We start from the raw sequence: 21,134 nt of genomic DNA on the forward strand, positions 1-21,134 counted from the left end.
CAAATGAACCAAGCTTTATGAAATCAGGAACTACTACTGCATAAAGTCCTGCACACCAAGTTGCTTATTCACCGGACAGGCAGAATTATATCCTGGTTATTTCATAGACCAGGTGTGCATCTTTTGTGCTTTAACGCTCACTTTCTGAAAGCTCTTACCCTCTTTTAAACTATTTCTGTATATATTTATAGATTTCAGTGCTCTTTGATCATATGAAAAAGTGGGGGAGTGCCTGGGTGGCTCAGTCGGTTAAAGGACTGCCTTTGGCTCAGGTCATGATCCTGGGGGTCTGGGATCCAGTCCCACATAGGGCTCCCCCTGCTCTGTGGGGAGACAGTTTCTCCCTCTCTCTCTGCCTTCTGCTCCCTCTGCCTTCCACTTCCCCTGCTTATGCTCTCTCTCTCAAATAAATAAATAAAATTTTAAAAATGTTTTAAAAGATTTCTAGGCATTTATCTGGAGATTTAAGGATTCTGACAAATTATAAAATTCATTCTTACTAAATATAAATTTGCTGATACTCCTAGAGAGGCCCAAATGTTGGAGAAATCGGGACTTGGATGTACCAAATCATTGGCAGAAGCAGGACCACAAGTCCTTAACTTTTGTCTATATACTAGGATGCTCTTTTGTTATTTTTAAGTCCAGAGTAGACATTGTCTAACTGAATCATCTTACTGAAGTTATGGAATAAGAAACTTAGTCATAGATGAGAGTCCATGTAGTTACTGAAGAATTTCACTTTTATGGATTTCCAAAATGTGATAAAACTAAACTCATCAAGAAACAAAAATATACCCAATAGCGGATGAGCTCGGGCAAAGCCATGGTAACTATTCTGCAGGTGGATTAGGAGATGCTAAGACTTTGTGGACTTTATGTGATTTTCATTAGAGACTCTTAGAGTAGGTTCTGAAGCCATGTGGATTATAGACGAGGGAGGCTAAAACAGAAGGGCCACAGTAGCCTTTGGTTCCATTGACTCTTAATTACTGGCATTTATAACCCTATTTGTAACCTAGAACTATTATGTTCCTTTGATTCCTTGACACTTACTTTAAAAAGTCACATGATACAATGTGCTTTGTAAGATAATGCTAAGCTATGACTGCTATTCTAATCTCAAGATAAAAAATTTTAAGTTCCACACATTTTTGTACTGGGTAGAATCATCATATATGGTTTCCAATAGAGAGAGCGAGACGTTTACTTCTTAATAATAATGGTCACTTATCAAGTACAGAGCCCAGTTCTGTGGTTGTGAGATGATGACACCATTGATTCATGGCCCTATGGCAACAGTGGGAAAAGGATTGTGAATAATGAAGGACAACTGATTCTTACTCCATGGCTTTGTGGAATCTGGTAATATTGGAAGTGATGGAAAAACATAAATGGTTATTATCTATTTCCTAAAAACAGTGAATGTAATGCTGTGAAGATATGTGGTTGTATATGTAGAGAGGCTGAGATTATTTCTGGACTGTTCTGTTTCTACGTTATGCATATATGCCTTGCTCCTCTCATCTTCACATCTGTAGCTTTGCATTTTCATTGCTTTTGGAACTTCTTGGTATAAAGGCAGAAATGAAAAGGAGAGAACATCTATACAACTTCATTCCTTTTTATCAGTTCTTTAAAAAAAAAGTTTAGTATTTCACTATTTAAAGAGTACCCTATACAGATTAGCTTTTGTCTGTGGATTCTAATTACCTAGAGCCCCAGCTGAATATATAGTCAGGACTGTTTGAGAAACGATAAATTATCTCTGTCTCCTTCACCCAACATGGTTAATTTCTTGTTGTATAGTCATTTTTGTATTGTTTACCTATTTTAAGGTCATATCAAAAAGGGCTTGTCCATATATGCACGTTTCTGAGAAGAGGATCCATTGCTTTCACCCCATACTAAAAAAAAAATAATAATAATAAAATTTGAAATTTCATTATTTTAAGTTAAAAATAATTATTAATTAATAATACTAAAATGATAATAACAGTATTCTTTTCAGAAATTAATACCTCAAACTAAATTGAGGACCATTAGAAAATATACTTTCTATGCCTTTCTAGATTTTAAGCAACCAAACATCGTGAACTTTATTTCTTCCTAAAAAGAATTTCCCCTAGCACTTGGCAACTGTCCTTTTCATAAGTGCTGTTTTCATGGATGAATTTTAGAATTGAATGAAGCTGGGCTTAATTCCTTGGGCCCCATTAGTAACGTGGGTTCCACACTGATCTCCTTCGGGCAAAATAAATTTATTTAGTAGAACAACATCCATTTACTTAACCAGTTTATTTAATCTCCTTCCCCACTCAAGCTTTTACCAACTCTAAAATAAGTAGAACATAACTGATGGATTCAAATTATCTTCAAATCATCCCTGAGTAAAAAGGAAGAATGAAAATGTCTCTCCAAGTTATAAACAAGTGTAGATAACGGAAAAGGTAAATCATCCACAGTTTAACTTTTTTACAGAGGTCCCTGCCTGGTGTGATTTCCACCATAACAGAATAACAGAAGTTATTTAGAAAGGAGAATATACAGGGTCTCTATGATATAACTCTTGTCTGTAAAGAGAAAATGAGAAATAAATGCATGCAAAATATTAAGCAACTCACATGTTGGGTGGGAATGAAAAAATAAAGCACGCTATGGCAGCATTCCTACATGGTTTGAACTCTCTGAGAATCAGGCCCCAACACAGAATGGAATGGAACATCAAGAAGACGTTATCTGAGGGGTGCTTGGGTGGCTCAGTGGGTTAAGTCTTCTGCCTTCAGCTCAGGTCATAGTCTCAGGGTCCTGGGATAGAGCCCCGAGTCTGGCTCTCTGCTCAGTGGGGAGCCTGCTTCCCCCCCTCTCTCTGCCTACTTGTGGTCTCCCTCTGTCAAATAAATAAATAAAATTTTTTTAAAAGCTTAAAAAAAAAAGATGTTATCTGAAGGGCCCTCAGAATGTATTTCACCAACTGCTAGATTAAAATCACCCCACTAGGTAGTATTTTAAAAAGTCACCAAGCCGTATTAGTAAAGTAATTACCAAGATTAGCAAAGTACAACGGCAGTGTTACCAACCTCTTTTCTTTAAAACATGAAAGATTTTCTTTAATGGTAATTGTGCCTTCAGTGTATGGGGCCATATACATTTAGGTGGATTTTAATGGTTACAGAGAAGATATCTACTATTTAACATGAGAGTTAATATATCCATCCCATTAATGAAAATACCATCAGTAGTTAATCAGAGAGTGAGTATAAACAAAGTCAGGATTTTGCTGTAGAAATGCAAACACAAGACAGCTAAGCTTATGATTTCTGCATTCTGTCTCTGTTTTTGTTCTTTTAACAACGTTCCTTTCGGTTTGTTTGTTTTAAGCTCTGTTAGCCATTACTGGTCATTTCAATGGGTCTAGGATCAGAGGGCAGGGGCCCAGACAAGTTTGTAAGAGCCCCCAGGCCTCTTGGCATGAATACATCACCCCCAGACTCACTGGGCACCTCCTGATTTCCCAGGACCATTTTAATCCTCCCTAAAATGCTCCCATGGTTTCTGGAATTCCCTCAGCTTTCAGAGAAGTTGGAGCTATAATTCTCAATGCTTGCTATACATCAGAATCCCCGAGGGAGCTTTAAAAAAAAAAAAAAAAAAACAGGTAGTTGGGTACTGCCCCCCAAAATTTCTGCTTCACTCACTCTGTGGTAGGACCCACATTACATGGTTTCTGGGCGATGCTTAGGTAGTTCTGGGTGCACACAGGGCTGGAGATCACTAACCTAGCTTGACAGAGCCCAAGTGTAAGGATTTGGGAGTAATTTCAGGAACTATAAGAACATCACACTTTATTAACTATACAAAATGGTATCAGAATAGTCTGAAAGAGGTTTCCCTCGTTGTGTCTGAGATTTCTAAATCTGGCAAGCACATAAGATATTACTCAGAAACAGTCTCATTAAGAATTTGACTAGCCTGCCGAGAAATGCTTGACCGCATGCATACAAACCATGACAGGGTCTGATCCCAACAGATGTCCTTGTGAGCACCTGTTGAAGTGAACTCTGCCACTGGCCCTTTAAATGGGATGGAGTTTTAATTTTCCAGAGTAGTGGACCAGTCGGAATGCTAGAAATGCACATTTGCTGCTTATGTCCCATTCTAGTAAACCATCTCCAGAATCGCTATGCCAATCTTTTGGTTGTGTGTTTAACGAGAGAAGTCTACAACGCCATCAGGATTGGCCAGCAGCCTCGTTTATGGAGGTTCATTAGAGGGAGTGGATGGCTCAGAACCAGCCAATAATGAACATGAGGTCGTTTGTACCCTCTCATGAGTCTGTCAAGAATTGTTAAAATCCACAACTGGGATTGTCACTTGGGGAGAATGTCTAAAACCTCACCTAGAAGGCTGTTTCACGTCTCTTCCAAGTGGAGAGTCTAAATTTGTGTTGGATTACAAAGGAATAGCTAAAATGTTACACGGCTTAATGCCAAGCATGCCTGTGGGTGACTCTGTCCCGAAACTGACAGACCAGCGGCGTTGGGATCATCCTCTCAAGCACATTCATCATATCTATCTATAGCGTAGCCCGCGTCGCGTACCGCCTGGCTGAAGGTCATGGGTTGCACAGAGCTATCCAGAGACTTCAGTTTGGAGACAGCTGAATTACTCCCTGACCTGACATGAGTGAGAGGGAGGGTCATCTTCACTGTTATGCCTTCCTGCCCTTTCTAAAAATAGTAAGGCCTTTAATAAGAAGATATTTTAAGCCTCTCATATTCACTTGTCTCATCAGGAGAAGCTCATTTTGGCCACTTGCATGTGTCAGATGTGCCTGGGGCAGAGCTAGACTTCGGAGCACAGTCTTTGCTCCTCCACACCGCTCCTGTAAGACACTGGCAATCATAAAGGCACTGGGATGACCCGCTGAGAGGCAGTGGGTAAACATAAACGGAGGGGAGACACGTTTTAGGAAGGTGAATATGCTTCTGAAATCCTCCGTTTCAGACATTGGCACATCAGTCCTCTGCTTTTCGGATCTGTTCTAAAACCCGACTGTGATGCCGCTCCAGAGACCTCAGTGATCTTGCTGCTTTTAATAAATTCTGATAGGAGCCACTGCCAGCCTCCGGAAAAGAGAAACTCATGAGAAACCACCCTCCCAAATCTGAACGGCAAAACCCAAACCAAGCAAAACCCCCAATCCCCAAACAATACCAAAAAAGAACCAGCCCAACAATCCGGGCTCGCAAGAAGACGCGCAGGAAAGCCCTGCGATGTAACTCTTGATCTAGGGGCTGGATGTAGCAGTCACGTGACTGGCAGGTACCAGGTGCTCTGTCTTACTCTCCTTTGAAAGACAAGTGCAAATCTTGGTTATTCTGCACAACGGGGACCAAACAATTATGCTTGGGAGGAGACACAGACTGTAGAAGCAAGATGGAATTTGAGCAGGTAAACCCTGAGCCACAGTCCTGTCATTCCGCGTCGGTCGTGCGTGGTTCTCGTGTTTGCGCCTCTAAGAAATTTCCATTTTTTCGCATCAAAAAATCCAGATACGAAGCCGAAGCTGCTTTCTTCGCCAACCTGAAGCTTTCTGACTTCAACATCATCGACACCCTTGGAGTTGGAGGCTTCGGACGAGTGGAGCTGGTAGGTGATTCTCCTTTACGTGCTCAGGGGGGCCCCTTCTCCCACATTTTCCCCTCTAGATTAAGATTTCTCTCTAGTCTCTCATCATTACTTATTACTGTTCCTGAATTGGTACCAAATGCTTTCATGTCAGCTTATCCGAGTCTGAAACAGGTACAGTGAGCTATATACTATATAGCCTGTAAACTGATGACTAAAAAAAAAAAAAATTACTTTTTTAGAAAAACCTCCTCATAGTAAATGAAAGGTAAACCTATTAACCTAACGAGGAGCCATAAAGCACTTTTGATCCAGCTGGTATTCTGTGACCTTAACTTCCTTCGTTCTGAGCAGTTCTCATCCACTTAGTCACGCACTTACCTACATGTCAATTTCAATACAGAGAGGAAATGGGATATGTATATATGTTATATGTAGACATGAAGAATATAATACACTATGTAATACATGTATATATACTTCATTTCCTTTAAATATATATTTAAATTTACATTTCAATCCTTGAGGTTGTAGATCAGGTGCATGGATAAGTTAGAGAATATGGCTCAGAACTAGGGAAGTAAATAAATGAGTAAAATCTATATGTATTTAATTTAAAATGTTTAATACTGCTTTAAAACTTTAAGAAAATATAAATAATGTTGTAGTTAATTCTGTGATTCCATAGCAAGCACCAAGTTATAGTGACTATATGTATGTATATGTGTGTGTGTATATATACACACACACATATATATATATGGTATATAGTAAAGTATATAGTGTGTATATATATCCATATTAGATAATATGGTGTGAATATTTCACACACATTTGTGTACACACACACAGGTTAAGTATTAATGAGGATGATGGGGACGTTTTGGGGCAAGTTTATTCATTCAACATATTGCATGAATGTGGCGCAAACCAAATGGAAGCATAGCCTACTGTGCCTTTGAAATACAAGTTTAAGAACCGATCTGTTATAACATAGACCAGAAAAAAAAAAATGTATTCTGGTAACTGAGCTGCTGCGCTGGGAGATGGTGTAGATATGACCCTGGTTCAAGAAGGCAGATTAATTTCCACATCTCTGCTGAACCTGGAGGAAGCCCTGACACCAGACACCAGTACAGTATGTTAGGAACTCCCTCTACAGTGCAGTAAACAGTTCCTGTTGCCATCCAGGACGAGAGAAATCCCCTGCCCTAAAACCAGATCAGCCTAGCGCTGGGTTTGGATGTTTGTCTATTTCTGCTGCAGTTGGGATTCCTGGCTTTTGACAGGCAGGACGAATGCTGTTTATCTAAACATGAGACAAGAAAATAACTAGACAGGAAAATTTCAAGCCATGATGGGTTTCGCTGAATTGGCACTCTGCTTCCAGTGACACTGCTTGGAGATGTTATCTGTTAGGCTGCCTCTGACTTCACATCTGGCGTCATAGTGAGGATTTTCGGCTATTGGAGTACAGATCCAGGTCAAAGGAAAAGTTGTTCTTCTGAAATCTGCCAGTCAATGTAGTGTTAGATTTCATTTTCAAGAACTTTGATTTTGTGAGAAAATCTAACTGGTCATGGAGGTAGTGAAGATTTATTACCAGTGTTGTCTTTGTCCACAAGTGTTGGGGCACATAAACAGCTCAGGGGGCAGAGGTCCCTGCCAGGAAGAGCAAATTGTCGACTGCGTTTATTTACCTGCTTGCATGGGTTTCCATCCCTTTTTGAATGAAGCACTAAATCAGCCTAGAGGCTGATTTCATGACGTATAGTTTCTTAAATATCATTTTGTAAAGACTTTGGACAGTAAAATTATTGTTTTGGTTGACCAAGAAAAAAATCTATGTTAACCAATTTGTGGGTTCCTAAGAGTCTGAGGATATCAAGTTGGGGACCTTTAGGTTACCAGTAAGGTATTTTATGAAACTGAGGAGTTTACTCAGGATGTTTGAAATACTGAAAATTGCTCATACACTGAAACCACGTCAAGCTGAAGAATTACATGCCAAGCTGACAGTGGAAAACTTCTAGAGACTTCTGTCAAAATGTTTCAGGGGACACAAACAACTTACCAGAAAATTAGGGAAGGCTCAGTGTGGGTATATAAAAGGTGCCAATGTAAAACGTAGTTTAAAAAGACAAAAATACCTCTGTGTGTGTGTGTGTGTGTGTGTGTGCGCGCGCGCACGTATATAAGCTCCATCGCAGGAGAGAGTCAGGGTAGTTCAGCCCAATTTTCTTCTCATGGATATTTTATTTTACGCTTCCACACAGATGTTTACAGACTAACCAAAACCATCACCTCAGGAATTAATTTTAACTGGAGTCCAGTTTGCAAAAGCATTAGATACCTGCAGGAATGATAAATCCATAATGGGCCACTAGGCGCAAGCCATACATTAGAAAAGAGGCACGTGGTTTTAACCTCTGAAGCGACATCTTCATGTCATGTGATTTTTGCCCTTGACCCAGAAACCCCTTGTGAAAATCAGAATACCCGGATTGTCTTCACTGTTGAGTGGGGGCTAGTCGTTTAGGTGATGGCTCTTGCCCTATGATTCACCGTCTCCCATTCTTACCACTTACTCACTGCCTGAGACTCTTAATTATTGGGTATGAAAAATATTCTCCTCTGTGATTGTTTGTCATATGTGTTCAGTGAGGCCAGAGCCGAGAGTCAGGCCTTAGCGTACTGTCCTTGTGGCGAATAGTGAATTTCCACAAACCTGGGGCAGGGGGCAGTAGAGAGCACCTTCAGGCCTGTACCCACGCCTTTCATAGTGGGAAGAGGACCAGGCAGAGCCCAGTTCTGTTGCGATTATAGAACTTCGCTTCACTCTCCTCTGAAAATGATACGTGCAAGATCGTTATCAATATTATAGAGTGATATATTAAAAAGTCCTACCGGACTTTTATGGATGAATTTCCCATATGTTTATGCACAGTACCGTACCAAGTGTATAAAATGGATACATTGAACCTACCAATCCTTAGTTCAGCAATGATGTTGATCGGGTAAATGACATGATAAAAACCATAGGGCACTTTAATTTTATAATGGCATTTAAAATTTTTTCCCAAGTATAAAAAATAGGATTATAAAACTCTTGAATTGGGTATGAAGAATTAAATTTGAGGTTGTTGAACCCCACTTCCTGGTAGGACTCAGTTAGGAGTTTTATCATCATTTAGTATACAGATTAGCTTCGTGTTACTTTGCATAATGATATGCAAAAGTCTTCTCAGCGTGTCTTAAATTTTTATTGTTTATCTCAATTTGGGTGAATTTAGATGCCAGAAGATTTTTCAGGCAGGACGATTACTAAATAGTTCATTGCCAACTTTTGGAGAGGAGAATGTAATTTTGGCGCAGAACAGAAATTCACATCATTGTTCAGTGATGAGACAAGAAGCTTGAAGAACTGGTCTTATGTGAATGGGAAATCTGCTCAGGAGCTATTAATTCTGTTTCATAAATACTTTTAGCAGAGCTGATTTTAATGAGTTGACTATCAGACATGTCCTGTTCACAACAACTACCTCCGAGAAGTCATCCGTACTGGGTTTTGTTTTGTTTTGTTTCCTGTTATCTGGCAGAAACCATATTTTTTGAGTATTCTTTTTTATTTTGAAGAATGAGCTTTTTAATTTGCTCAGTGCTGCCTGTTTATCTTCCAGAAGACCACATTTTGTTTATAATAGCACTTTCAACAAAAGAACTCATTTTTTTAATAGATGATTCACTCATTAAAGCAGTAAGCGCCGCTCTGAGACACGATGGTAATCCCCTTAATTTGCAAGGTATGACTGCAGAATAAGGAGATTGATTTTACCACCACAGATAAAAACTAGTCGCATTGCTCTATGGTCACATTCTTGATTTACTTTTGCTCTCATCCGAGATGTGCTTGCTTTTCAGAAAAGATTTGCACAAATCAGCCTTTTTAATCTGGCAATGCTGATGTGGTTGCTTTAGATATTAGATATTTAATGGTTTTATTCAGCAATCTAGTGCCTCCTAGACCAGAACTCCATCCTTGGATAAAATATAGGGACCAAGATCTGGAAGATGTAATCTCTGTCTTCGCAGCTTATATCCTCTCTATTTCATTTGTTACATATTTATGTAGCAAGCTGCCTGCCAGGACATTCAGAGTCTAACGTGAAACAGCCGCTGGGAAGGACAGTCATGGGAACTAATAATCCAATAATCAAAGTACGAGCAGCATTTGTGGTGTTGGGCAGGAGGTGGCATCCTAAAACAGAGTTAGGGCATCTACAGAGATGACCTAAAGCATTACAGAACACTCTGTAAAATGCAACTAGCGTGGGCTCGTTTACGGACCAACTGATACTAATCATATTTTTAAAATAGCGACGCCACTTCCTTACTAATATAATCAGGCCTTGCATTTGAACCCTGCTCCATGACCTTCAAATTGGTCCATATCCAGCACATTATTTTACCTTTCTAGTTACTCTGGGAGCAGGAAATGAGACATGCTCTGCTTTTACTAGAAGGACGTCACGGTTAATGCATATCGGTTGCCTAAGACCATGCAGTCAGTAAAAAGGCTCTTAGTGCCCAGAGCTCTTGATTTGTTTTTTGTTTGTTTGTTTCTAAGATTTCATTTATCTATTTGTGAGAGCTGGCACAAGCAGGGAGAGCAGCAGAGGGAGAGGGAGAAGCAGACTCCCCGCTGAGCAGGGAGCCTGATGCAGGGCTTGATCCCAGGACCCTGAGATCATGACCTGAGCGGAAGGCAGATGCTTCACCGACCGAGCCACCCAGGTACCCCTACTGATTTGTTTTCAACTAGAAACTTTTTCTGTCATTTTGGTAGATTCTTATCACACCAACAACAGCCACTGCAGTGACATCAAACAAATGTTGTCACATGTACAACCTTTGTTTAAAAAAAAAAAAAAATTCTAGAATTCAAGCACCTCTCTTAGACCCAAATCTAGAATCACCACTGCGATAATCCACTGTTCACATCTCCTTCTGTCGAACCTTAGAGGCGCTCCCTTCTCTGAATCTTTTGCCGTTCTTATTTCCATAGTAAAATGTCTGTGGAGGTAAAAGAAATCAGACATTAGAACATCATCGCTAAAAGCTAGAGCTCTGGACTCAGATCTCCTATATTCAGATTTTTCCCCACTGGGCACGCTTGGTCATCTCCTCAGAGGTCACTTACTTCTGAGCCTCAGTTTCCCATTCTCCAGCATGAGGCTCGCAGTAGGATATAAGCCTCACAAGGTTACAAAGACTAAATGAGTCAAAGCCCCCAAATAGTGCCTCACACCATAGATCAGTCAGTGTTGTGATGCTATTTTTATTATTAAAATATCCTAATGATAACTACCATTCTCGCTCTACCCAGAGAAAAGGAAGGGGATGGAATAATTTTACCCTTTTTTCTCCCTTGCTCTGCTGAGTCCTGACAGTACAATTTCTCCACTGTGAGAAAGAGCCTGAGGTCTTCAGAATGACCTCGGTAACAGCTTCTATTAATCCCCACAAAGCTCTCGAGCTCCTTCCTTTAGGTTCATTACCATCGGCTGAATCCTATCGGCTTCCTCCACAGCCTCCTTGAGCCATGGAACCATGATGGGGCATAGCGAGGGTCTGGCTCTTGCCACACGGGCCAGACAGGTCCCCTCTCCTTTCTCCTGTGTGCCAGCCCCACGGGAGGACAGCACGGGGGGGGGGGCAGGGGGGCTGCAAGCCACAAGCACTGCCACCCTGGGTCATAGGGCTGGCCGGGGTCGGGAGCCCTGTCGTGGCATCTTTGCCAGCTGCTTGGCACTGGGCATCCCACACAGGCCAGATGGGCGGGTTGTGTCCACCAGTGGAAGGCAAGAGGAGACTGGGAGGTGCTTAAGGAAGCAGTTAGGCGAGAAATCCATTGCTCGGTCAGCGGAGCTGTGTGTCATCATTCTGAAAGGTGAACAGCTTAACTGCAAAGGGAAACCCCACATAAGATGGGAACATTTCGAGACCTTCCCTGGCAGGCCACATGGGCAGTGAAACAGAACAGCCGGGGGATGGCAGGCAGCACGGCCATGTGTGGCCATGGTGACTGACTGCACAGGATGCCTGCAGAAGCTCTCTGCCCCAAGGCCTCCTGTCCTCTGTCACCCAGGTGAGCGAGGGCTCTGTGCTCCGCAGAAACTCAAAGCTTGCTTTCCCTCCCTGTTCCTCTACTGGGCTCATTATCAAGGGTCACCCTTGTTTGAGGTGCCTCCTTCAAAAGAATGTAAGCTGATGCCAAGTATTTTTGGTGATAAATAGTATTGATTTCGAAGGGAGTTATTCGGGTAGCTAATGACAGTCCCATTCAGTGGACGCGAGCTGAGCCTAACAGGTACAGTCAGGATCTACGGCATCTACTAAGATCATTTCTCGGTATGCATCGCCAGGAGTCAAGTCTGTCTCTACCTTGACATTATGCTTATAAAGACATGCATTCATTCACCTTGTTACTGTAGAATATATTTTATACAGTGGTTGGAACCAAGTTGAGTCTGCACAGACTGCAAATAATGACTTTCTTACACATCTTGGAAAGTATTAATTTTATATGCCAGCTCTCTATAGGAATGAATCTTTCTCCATAAAAGTATTTTTTAAATTTTATTTATTTATTTGACAGACAGAGATCACAACTAGGCTGAGAGGCAGGCAGAGAGAGAGAGGAGGAAGCAGGCTCCCTGCAGAGCAGAGAGCCTGATGCGGGGCTCGATCCCAGGACTCTGGGATCATGACCTGAGCCGAAGGCAGAGGCTTTAACTCACTGAGCCATCCAGGTGCCCCCTTAAAAGTATTTTAGATCGGTGCTCTAGAGTCCAGTAAAATGTTCATTTCTCATCCATAACCATGTGTTATTCTAGAAATATCCATGTAAATCTGGAAGGCACTTGACATGTCTTTGCAAGGGTTAAGATATGGGATAGGAGAGTATATCTGAAAGTTAACATTTCAGTCACTCTTGTGTTTTCTGTAACAATTTATGGGCCCATCACATTCAGCAAAAATTTATCTTCTATAAAATCCCTCAATATTTTTTGTGGGATCAGAAATAGCAGCGGCGATCCCTGCCTTTAAGGAATTTCTGCCTTCTTGTAAATAAGAAAATAACACATCTGAAGAAGAGCAAATTAAATCCTTTAGTACATATTAACTTCTGGATTATGCAGAAGGTTCTTCGTAGTTCAGAAAGAGGGAGACCATTTGGAGCTGATTGGATCGCACAGGCCCCGAGGAGACACAGGACTCCAGCCAGGGCTTAGGGAATCCATTGGGATTTAAGTGAACAGCTGGGCAAGGCCATTCCAGGCAAAGGTTACAACCCCGAGGGCTACATGTCTTCACAGGCCACCAAAGCAAGTGAGAGACCCACCCAGGGGTTGCATGGAAGAAGGGGGAGAAATGGCCTTAGGCAGCCCATCAGCCGGAGATCACTGTGCTCTGTTCTTGGGGGAGGTCAGACGTGAAGGCAGTAGGCATCTGTGACAGGTCCGGTGATGAAAACCTGAAGAACATAGACTCAGCTCTCAGCTTCTACCTGGGAAATCAAAGAATACAAGGTGACTGGACAGGCTATTTTTAGGTGGGGCTGCTCCCAAAAATAAACATAATTTCTCTTCCGAATAAGGTAGTCTACTTTTTGCCAGGAGGTAGCCTGTGTCCCCGAAAATTTCATGTAAACACTTTCAAAGAGAGATCTCATTCATGCGAAGGGAAAACAGACCCCTTGTATTTGTAAGAGTGTTCAAAATAGCCATGTCCTTAAAATGAAATGGTTTCTCTTGCTTTTGGGCGGGGGGTGGTATGAAAGAGCCATTCTGTATGTTTCAGTGTAGCTCAACTATATACATTTAATTTTTGCTAATTCATACTCTGTTCCTCATATTAATATCCCCCATTGCCATTGACACACACCAGCTGTTAGCTTGAACATCGAGCTCTGCTTGAGATCAGGTTCTGGGGCCGGGTAGCTGGGTTCTGAGCCCCCAACACCAGCCAGCTGCCTTGCAAGTTCACAGGAAGAGCAGAGAGACTACCAGCACCAAAAAGGAATCACATAAGTTCAACCCAAGGGACCCACTTTGTGGTCATGATTTCACATCCCCGTGGACAGAGCAGCTTAATGTTTCCTGGGACTGTTTTCCATCGATGAAGTGAGCATGTGCAAAATTATGAAATACCTGTGGAATGGGCTTAACTACATTTGAGTACGTTTATATTTGTAGGAGATCTGGTGAAAGATGTGAAGTCCAAAAGCAGGGAGGGAGGAGTTATCCTATTTCATTTAATATCAGGGTGAAGTTTGAATATCACCTATATCAAGACTTTAAGATCTGATTTTAATCCATTTGATTAAAATCCTCCCAGTATGTAACAGGAACATCATAAAGTATTTTAGGCCTTATGTCTCAAAAGTATGACGAGAATACAAACACCTTCTTGAGTAAACCTGAGCACAGCTCCCAGAGCTGAATTTTGCAATATGGGATTCTCTTTCATTTCAACAGACTTTAAGCTTTCACAGAGTCAATAAATGAAATTGAAGTGTCAACTTAGGAGTCTCAGCTCCCATCTGTGTGGAATTTCAGGTTATAAGTGTGCTTTAAGTATTAGAAAAGTAGAATTACGTGAAATATTGGAGTGATCAATTTAGAAATGCAGAAGCAAGTTGGGAAACGGCTACACGTAGTGTTTCTTCATACAGATGAATGAGATTGTGCATGGAAATCAAATGTCGGTTGGGGCAAGAAAATATTTGATGGTTTGATAAGGAAAGTAAATTTTTTTTGCCCACCTGCCTCCCCTCTGACAACCACACATTCATTCTGTTTGTCTGTTTTGTTGTTGTTGTTTGTTGGTTTTGTTTTTTTAGATTCTAAATATAAGCGAATCATATGGTATTTTTCTTTATCTGTTAGATTTATCTTGCTTAGCATAATGTCCTTTAGGTCGATCTATGTTGTTCTAAACAGCAAGATCTCATTCTTTTTTATGACTAATATTCCAGAGTGTGTGTGTGTGTGTGTGTGTGTGTACATACCCATAGACACATACCACATCTTTATCCATTCATCTATTGATAAACGCTTGGGCTGCTTTTATATCTTGGCTATTATTAATGCGGAAAACACAGGGGTGCACATATCTTTTAGAATTAATGTTTTTATTTACTTTGGGTAAGTACCCAGTAGTAGAACTATTGGATTTGCGTTCTATTTCGAACATTGTGAGGAACCTCCATACTCTTTTCCACAGGGGCTGTAACAGTTTGCAACCCTACCAACAGTGCGTGACGGTTCCTTTTTATCCACATCCTCGCCAACACTAGATGTTTCTGGAGTTGTTGATTTTAACCACTCTGACAGGTGTGAGGTGGTATCTCACTGTAGTTTTATATTTGTATTTTGAGTAGTGATTCCACACATCTTGTCAAGTGTCTACTGGTCACTCTATGTCTTCTTTTGAAACATGTTTGACTCTTCTGCCCTTTTTTTTAAATTGGTTTTTGATATTGAGTTGGATAGTTTCTTTATATATCTTGGATAGTAACCTCTTATCAGATATGTCCTTTGCAAACATCTTCTCCCATTCTGTAGGTTGCCTTTTGTTGATGGTTTGCTTTGCCAGGCAAAAGCTGTTCATTTTGGTCAAGTCCCAATAGTTTCTTTTTGCTTTTGTTTCTCTTGCCTCCGGAGACATATCTAGAAAAATATCGCTGAGGGTAATGTCAAAGAGATTACTGCATGTGTTTCTTTTAGGAGTTTTATGGTTTCAGGTCTCATTTTAGGCCTTTGATCCATTTTGAGTTTATTTTTGTGTGTGGTGTAAGGAAGTAGTCCGGTTTCATTCTTTTGCATGTGGCTGTCAAATTTTCCCAGCACCATTTGTTGAAGAGAAGGTCTTTTCCCCACTGTATATTCATTCTTGCCTCCTTTGTGATTACCACATAAGCGTGGGTTTATTTCTAGGCTGTCTATTCTGTTGTGTTGATCTGTGTGTCTGCTTTTGTGCTGGTGATGGAAGAAAATAATTTAAAGTTTATCACGTCAATTTTAATAATCACTACAAAGTGAAGTAAGGTTTACTTTGCATGGCTACTGTATGGAAGAGAAAGGATATATGTAAATTGCACATTTCGGTAAACCATTTTGATTCAGTATAAGGAGCCTTTTGAGTCAAAATGAGTCAGTGCTAATTCCTTAATAAGAGAAATCACAAGTATTCTTTGATTTCCAGGTGATCTGTATAAAATAGTCCAACTGTTTATTCATGTTGCAGTTAAAAATAGAAAAGTATGATGTTCCTTTCCTGATCTTCCTCCAAACTGAAAGTTCAATGTCTTTTTTGAAAACTATCTCCTCTGTGAAAATAGTCTTACTGGGCTTTTGATCAATTCGAATTTAATAATATAGATATTTCCTGCTACAGAACTGAATTTTAAGTCTGAAGGCAAGTTACGAAGCAAATGGAATTGACACTTTCGATGAGGGGTTGAGGTGAACATGGGAAGGGAAACGAAGAAAAGACCAGACCCTCTCTTGATTGTCACTTCTACGAATGACAGAGGAAAATGCAGAGATAAAATAAGCTGTTTTTTTTCTATGCGCCTTTGCTCTGAATGGTATATACAAACCACTTAGTGGTCATCGATGAAATAAGTTTTACACATCAAACCCTTGCCATAAAATTGTATCATGGTGTCATGCCTCTATTCCTCCTGTCTGAAAAGCTTTTCAACTCTGGCATCTGTTTAAAATCATAATCCATCCTTTGGGTTCTGTGCCTCAGCTGGCTCTGTGTCACACGGGCTGTGACAAGTCCCTTATGCTCCCCTTTTGTGCGTCCTTTGGAACAAACCAGATGCCGTGATTCATTCTGAAGTTTTAGATGCTGACTAAGGAAAGGAAAGCATCTAGGGTTATTGTGCAGAGAGACGTGAGGGAGAAGACTTGGAACAACCAGTGAGAAAAGAAGTTTTAACCCCCTGGGTTTTCTATCCTGACTATAGTAGTGTTCGCCTGAAACTATAGTACTGTTGAAGAGAAAAGTAATTCACCGAGAAGGAGTAGCATGTTTTTGGTTAGGGAACTTTGAAGAATACAATCCAATACTACTGTGTTGAATGGGAGTTTTCCGTGCACTTGAAAATTTTTGCTTTCTTTCATGACTGGAGTAACTTTGGAATGTGTGAGCACAGGGGTTTGTCCTGCCCAAGAAGTTATTTGAATTGAAGGGATAACACTGGATTTTTCTTCTCTGTGAAAGCAGAACTTCCCTGAAAGTCAGACAGACTTCCCGTTCTTTCATTTTTCCTTCAATGGGCTGGGGCAACTACTTAAAACACAGATTGGATGATGAACAGTAAGAGTAAATCACTGTTTAGAGTGTCCGCTCCACTTTAATCAGCGCTCTCACATATCTTGGAGGTCATGGTAGTAATGATAACTGCTCTTGGGTAGCGCTTGTAAACTTTCCAGCTGTTTTCACAGACACTATCGGATCTGCTCTTACAATATCTGTGCTTATAAGGTGGTTTTATTCCCCTTTTAAAAGTGACGAAAGGGCTCTAGGAGACTATAATGAGTCACATCTCAATTGTACATTATGAAGACACTAAAGACATTACCCAGCAATCACCTATTATTTTGATGAAATAATTTTGTACTAATATGTATATTTTGCTGAAAATAAGTCATGATCCTACTTCGAGAGGGGGGAGTGAGGCCTTTTTAAAACTAACTTTTTTTTCTTAAATAAAGATTTTATTTATTTATTTGACACAGAGAGAGAGAGATCACAAGTAGGCAGAGAGGCAGGCAGAGAGAGGTGGGGGTCGGGGAAGCAGGCTCCCTGCTAAGCCTGATGTGGGGCTCGATCCCAGGACCCTGAGATCATGACCTGAGCTGAAGGCAGAGGCTTAACCCACTAAACCACCCAGGTGCCCCTAAAACTAACTTCTAAAACATTTAATCACAACAGTGAAATCCTAAAAAGGATCAATTTTTTTTTTAAATATTTATTTGACAGAGAGAAATCACAACTAGGCAGAGAGGCAGGCAGAGAGACAGGAGGAAGCAGGCTCCCTGCGGAGCAGAGATCCTGATGTGGGGCTGGATCCCAGGACCCTGGGATCATGACCTGAGCAGAAGGCAGAGGCTTTAACTCACCGAGCCACCCAGGTGCCCCAAAAGGATCAAATTTTATAAAAATGTTTATCATTGACAGATACTGGAATAAAAATGAAATACAGTTTTGACTAACTAGGGAACTTCTTTACTAAAAGGGGAATGATGAACATAGATGTCTAACATTTAATTCCTTAAAATAGAAATCAAAAATATATCCCAGAGTAGATCTCTTATTAGAAGATAGACACATTGCCTGGTTTTTTCCTTTAAAAAAATGCTTTTAAAAGCCTTGTCGAGGTATGATTTACATCCTACAACGTTGAACACCTCAATCTGATCACTGGCGTGAGCACCCCTCTGTCCTTCGTCAGGTCTCGTCCGTTCCCATCCCAGCTGCAACAACTACTCCCCCACCTTCTATCTCTAAGCCTGAGCCTCTTCTGCTGTGAGTTTTCTTACGCTATGCTTCGTTTTCCCCTCACTGTCTGTATTTCCTACATGTGCAATTGAATCTCTAGTTCAGTATGAACCCAGATAACAGTTCTCTATGCCCGAGGAGGCATTTGTTCAAATTGCAACATGGTACTCCAGAAGGAAGTAGCATCTTCCTACTAGTGAAATGTTTGCAAATTCTCATTTCCGATACAATGCAAAGCTTGGCTTCTGAAAAATAAGAGGAAGACTTGGAGTATTAGCATTTCCTTATTCTTTTTCCGTTTCCGGGAATTTTAAGAGTAAAACTAGTGGGGTGCAAGGGTTAGCAGTCTTTTTTTTTTTTTTTAATTTATTTGGCAGAGAGAGATCAGAAGTAGACAGAGAGGCAGGCAGGGAGGGAGAGGAGGAAGCAGGCTCCCTGCTGAGCAGAGAGCCCGATGCGGGGCTCGATCCCAGGACCCTGAGATCATGACCCGAGCCGAAAGCAGAGGCCTAACCCACTGAGCCACCCAGGCGCCCGGTTAGCAGTCTTTTTAAAGTAGCTTCTGGGCCCTTTACCTGTGCTGTTGGTAGGACTAAGACTGGTGAGTGGGGATAGGAACAGGCATAAAGCGACAGCGGCCCATGCTGGGTCATATTTTGCTTGGGCCTGAAGGGACCATGACCTTATGGAAGCACCTAAGCTTAAAAGTCGCTGATACGCACTGAATGGGGGCTCTGTTCCCAACACTGGGTTTGATATGTGAGCCCTTTTATTTCGTCTTTCCAAGTAAACTGAGAATTACCCTCAATGTTACGGATAAGGAGAGAGGGACAGGGTGTCAGAAATGTGTCCAAGATCACAAGCTAAAAAGTGGTTGAGATTTAAACAAAAGCAGTCACATTTCAGAGCTCACGCTGTCAACTAGCACCCTAATCTGCATGCTACAGTGGTGGGGGAGAGTCTGCAAGGGAAGACAGGGCTGGGGGGGCATGCCAACCCAGCTAGGCTGGGAAGGCTCGGAACTAGCTGACCCGATTTCGAAATCATCATTATCTCAATTTGACAGAAGCAGACTTAGGATAATTCATTTGGCCAACTGGAAAAATATAAAAGCAAACTACATTTCACCTTAAAAATTTTCATGATTCGTTTTGCGAAAGCACTTTCATAATAAAGCCTAATAGTTTAGAACTAGTAAATACAAATTGCTATAAGTTACCCTGAGAGTTCATACTGAACAAAAGAATTTGGCAGGTCCTTTAAGGAGCTGAATAGTGTGGTTCAGCCCAAACTCGAATAGATTGTGATGCTCTATACAACCTCTCAAGGTCTTTGCATTCACGAAACTCTAGCAGAGTGATGCCCACTGACCTGGAATCCTTAAAGAGAGTCAGACACTAATACAGAGGTAGTACAATTTAAGAGAGACTTCAAAATTTATTTTTCCTGAGTATCACTGTGTTTTCCCATCAAAACAGGGATGTATGGGCGCCTGGGTGGCTCAGTGGATTAAGCCGCTGCCTTCGGCTCAGGTCATGGTCTCAGGGTCCTGGGATCGAGCCCCGCATCGGGCTCTCTGCTCTGCAGGAGGCCTGCTTCCTCCTCTCTCTCTGCCTGCCTCTCTGCCTACTTGTGATCTCTCTCTCTGTCAAATAAATAAATAAAATCTTTAAAAAAAAAAAAAAACAAAAAAAAACAAAAAAAAAAAACAGGGATGTATGCTAATTGTACAAAAGTTAAGCAATTCAAAAAAGCAAAAAGAAGTAGAACTGAAAATTTCCCTAGGGGAGCACCATTATTAACATATTGGGAAACACATTTCTGATTGTCTCATCCTAGATTTTAAATATAGATATATACGTACATACAAACATTATTTATGGGATCATAAAATGTATGCTGGTTTGTATCCTGTATTCTCATATATAAATATGTATATATAACATATACACATATTATCTGTGTATAAATTTGGAGAGCTATTTTTCCATAATAAAAAATAGACTTAGAATGACACGTAGGGTGCCTGGGTAGCTTAGTGCCTTTGGCTCAGGTCATGATCTCAGGGTCGTGGGATCTAGCCCGGCATCGGGCTCTCTGCTCAGCGGGGAACCTGCTTCTCCCTCTCTCTCTGCCTGCTGCTCTGCTTACTTGTGATCTCTCTCTCTCTGTCAAATAAATAAATGAAATCTTTAAAAAAGAAAAGAATGACACTTGATTTCCGTTAGTTAACATACGGTAACATTAGCGTCAGGAGTACAATGGAGTGATTCAGCACTTCCACACATCACCTTGTGCTCACCACGGCAGGTGCCCTCCTTCATCCCCCGGGCCCCATCCCCTCCCCTCTGGTGACCATCAGTACTCTGGAGTTAAGAGTCTCTCTCTTGCTTTGTCTCCATCTCCTTTTTTTTTTTCCTTTGCTAAGTCCTTTGCTAAGTTTTTATAGCTGCTTCACATGGTCTTACAATCATTTATTTTTCCATGCTTTTCTGCATGGTCATTTAGATTGTTTCCAAATTTTGCCATTAGAGACAAGCTAAGAGTTGGACATGTTGGTTAACCAGGAGAACATTTTTAAGAGACTCAACAGCAGCAGAAGGGACTATGTTTATTGAATTAGCTCCTGCAGTAGTCCTCAGGCTGTCTGACTTCTGGGTTACGAGCCAGGATCCTGGGAGTCTTGTGTCCTTCTAGTTTAAAATAGAAGGGGAGATTCTAAGGGCTTTGCTCTAAGGAACTAAACAGGTCTTTACAGAATGCAAAAGATAGTGGTTCCACACGGTGGGACGGTCTCCACTCAAGCAAAGTCAAAACAGAAAGCCTCTGCAGGTGAGCTGTTGGGCTCTGTAAACTGCTTATAACTAATGATCATAACATTGGCAGCTGATGAGACTGACCCCCAGTCATCCCGGTGGCATTTG

The 21,134-nt window shown here is 41.2% G+C and overlaps 1 protein-coding gene across 2 annotated transcripts in view; it reads left to right on the forward strand.

Moving 5' to 3' along the window:
• PRKG1 (protein kinase cGMP-dependent 1) overlaps positions 1 to 21,134 on the forward strand; it is a 1,275,046-nt gene that overhangs the window by 1,223,001 nt on the left and 30,911 nt on the right. For both annotated transcript variants that reach the window (XM_046026825.1, XM_046026824.1), the window contains exon 10: positions 5,556 to 5,652. In XM_046026825.1, coding sequence (XP_045882781.1) covers positions 5,556 to 5,652 — 97 coding nt within the window. The remainder of the gene's footprint in view (positions 1 to 5,555; positions 5,653 to 21,134) is intronic.

This window comes from Meles meles, chromosome 13, assembly GCF_922984935.1.
Source record: "Meles meles chromosome 13, mMelMel3.1 paternal haplotype, whole genome shotgun sequence".
NCBI lineage: Eukaryota > Metazoa > Chordata > Mammalia > Carnivora > Mustelidae > Meles > Meles meles.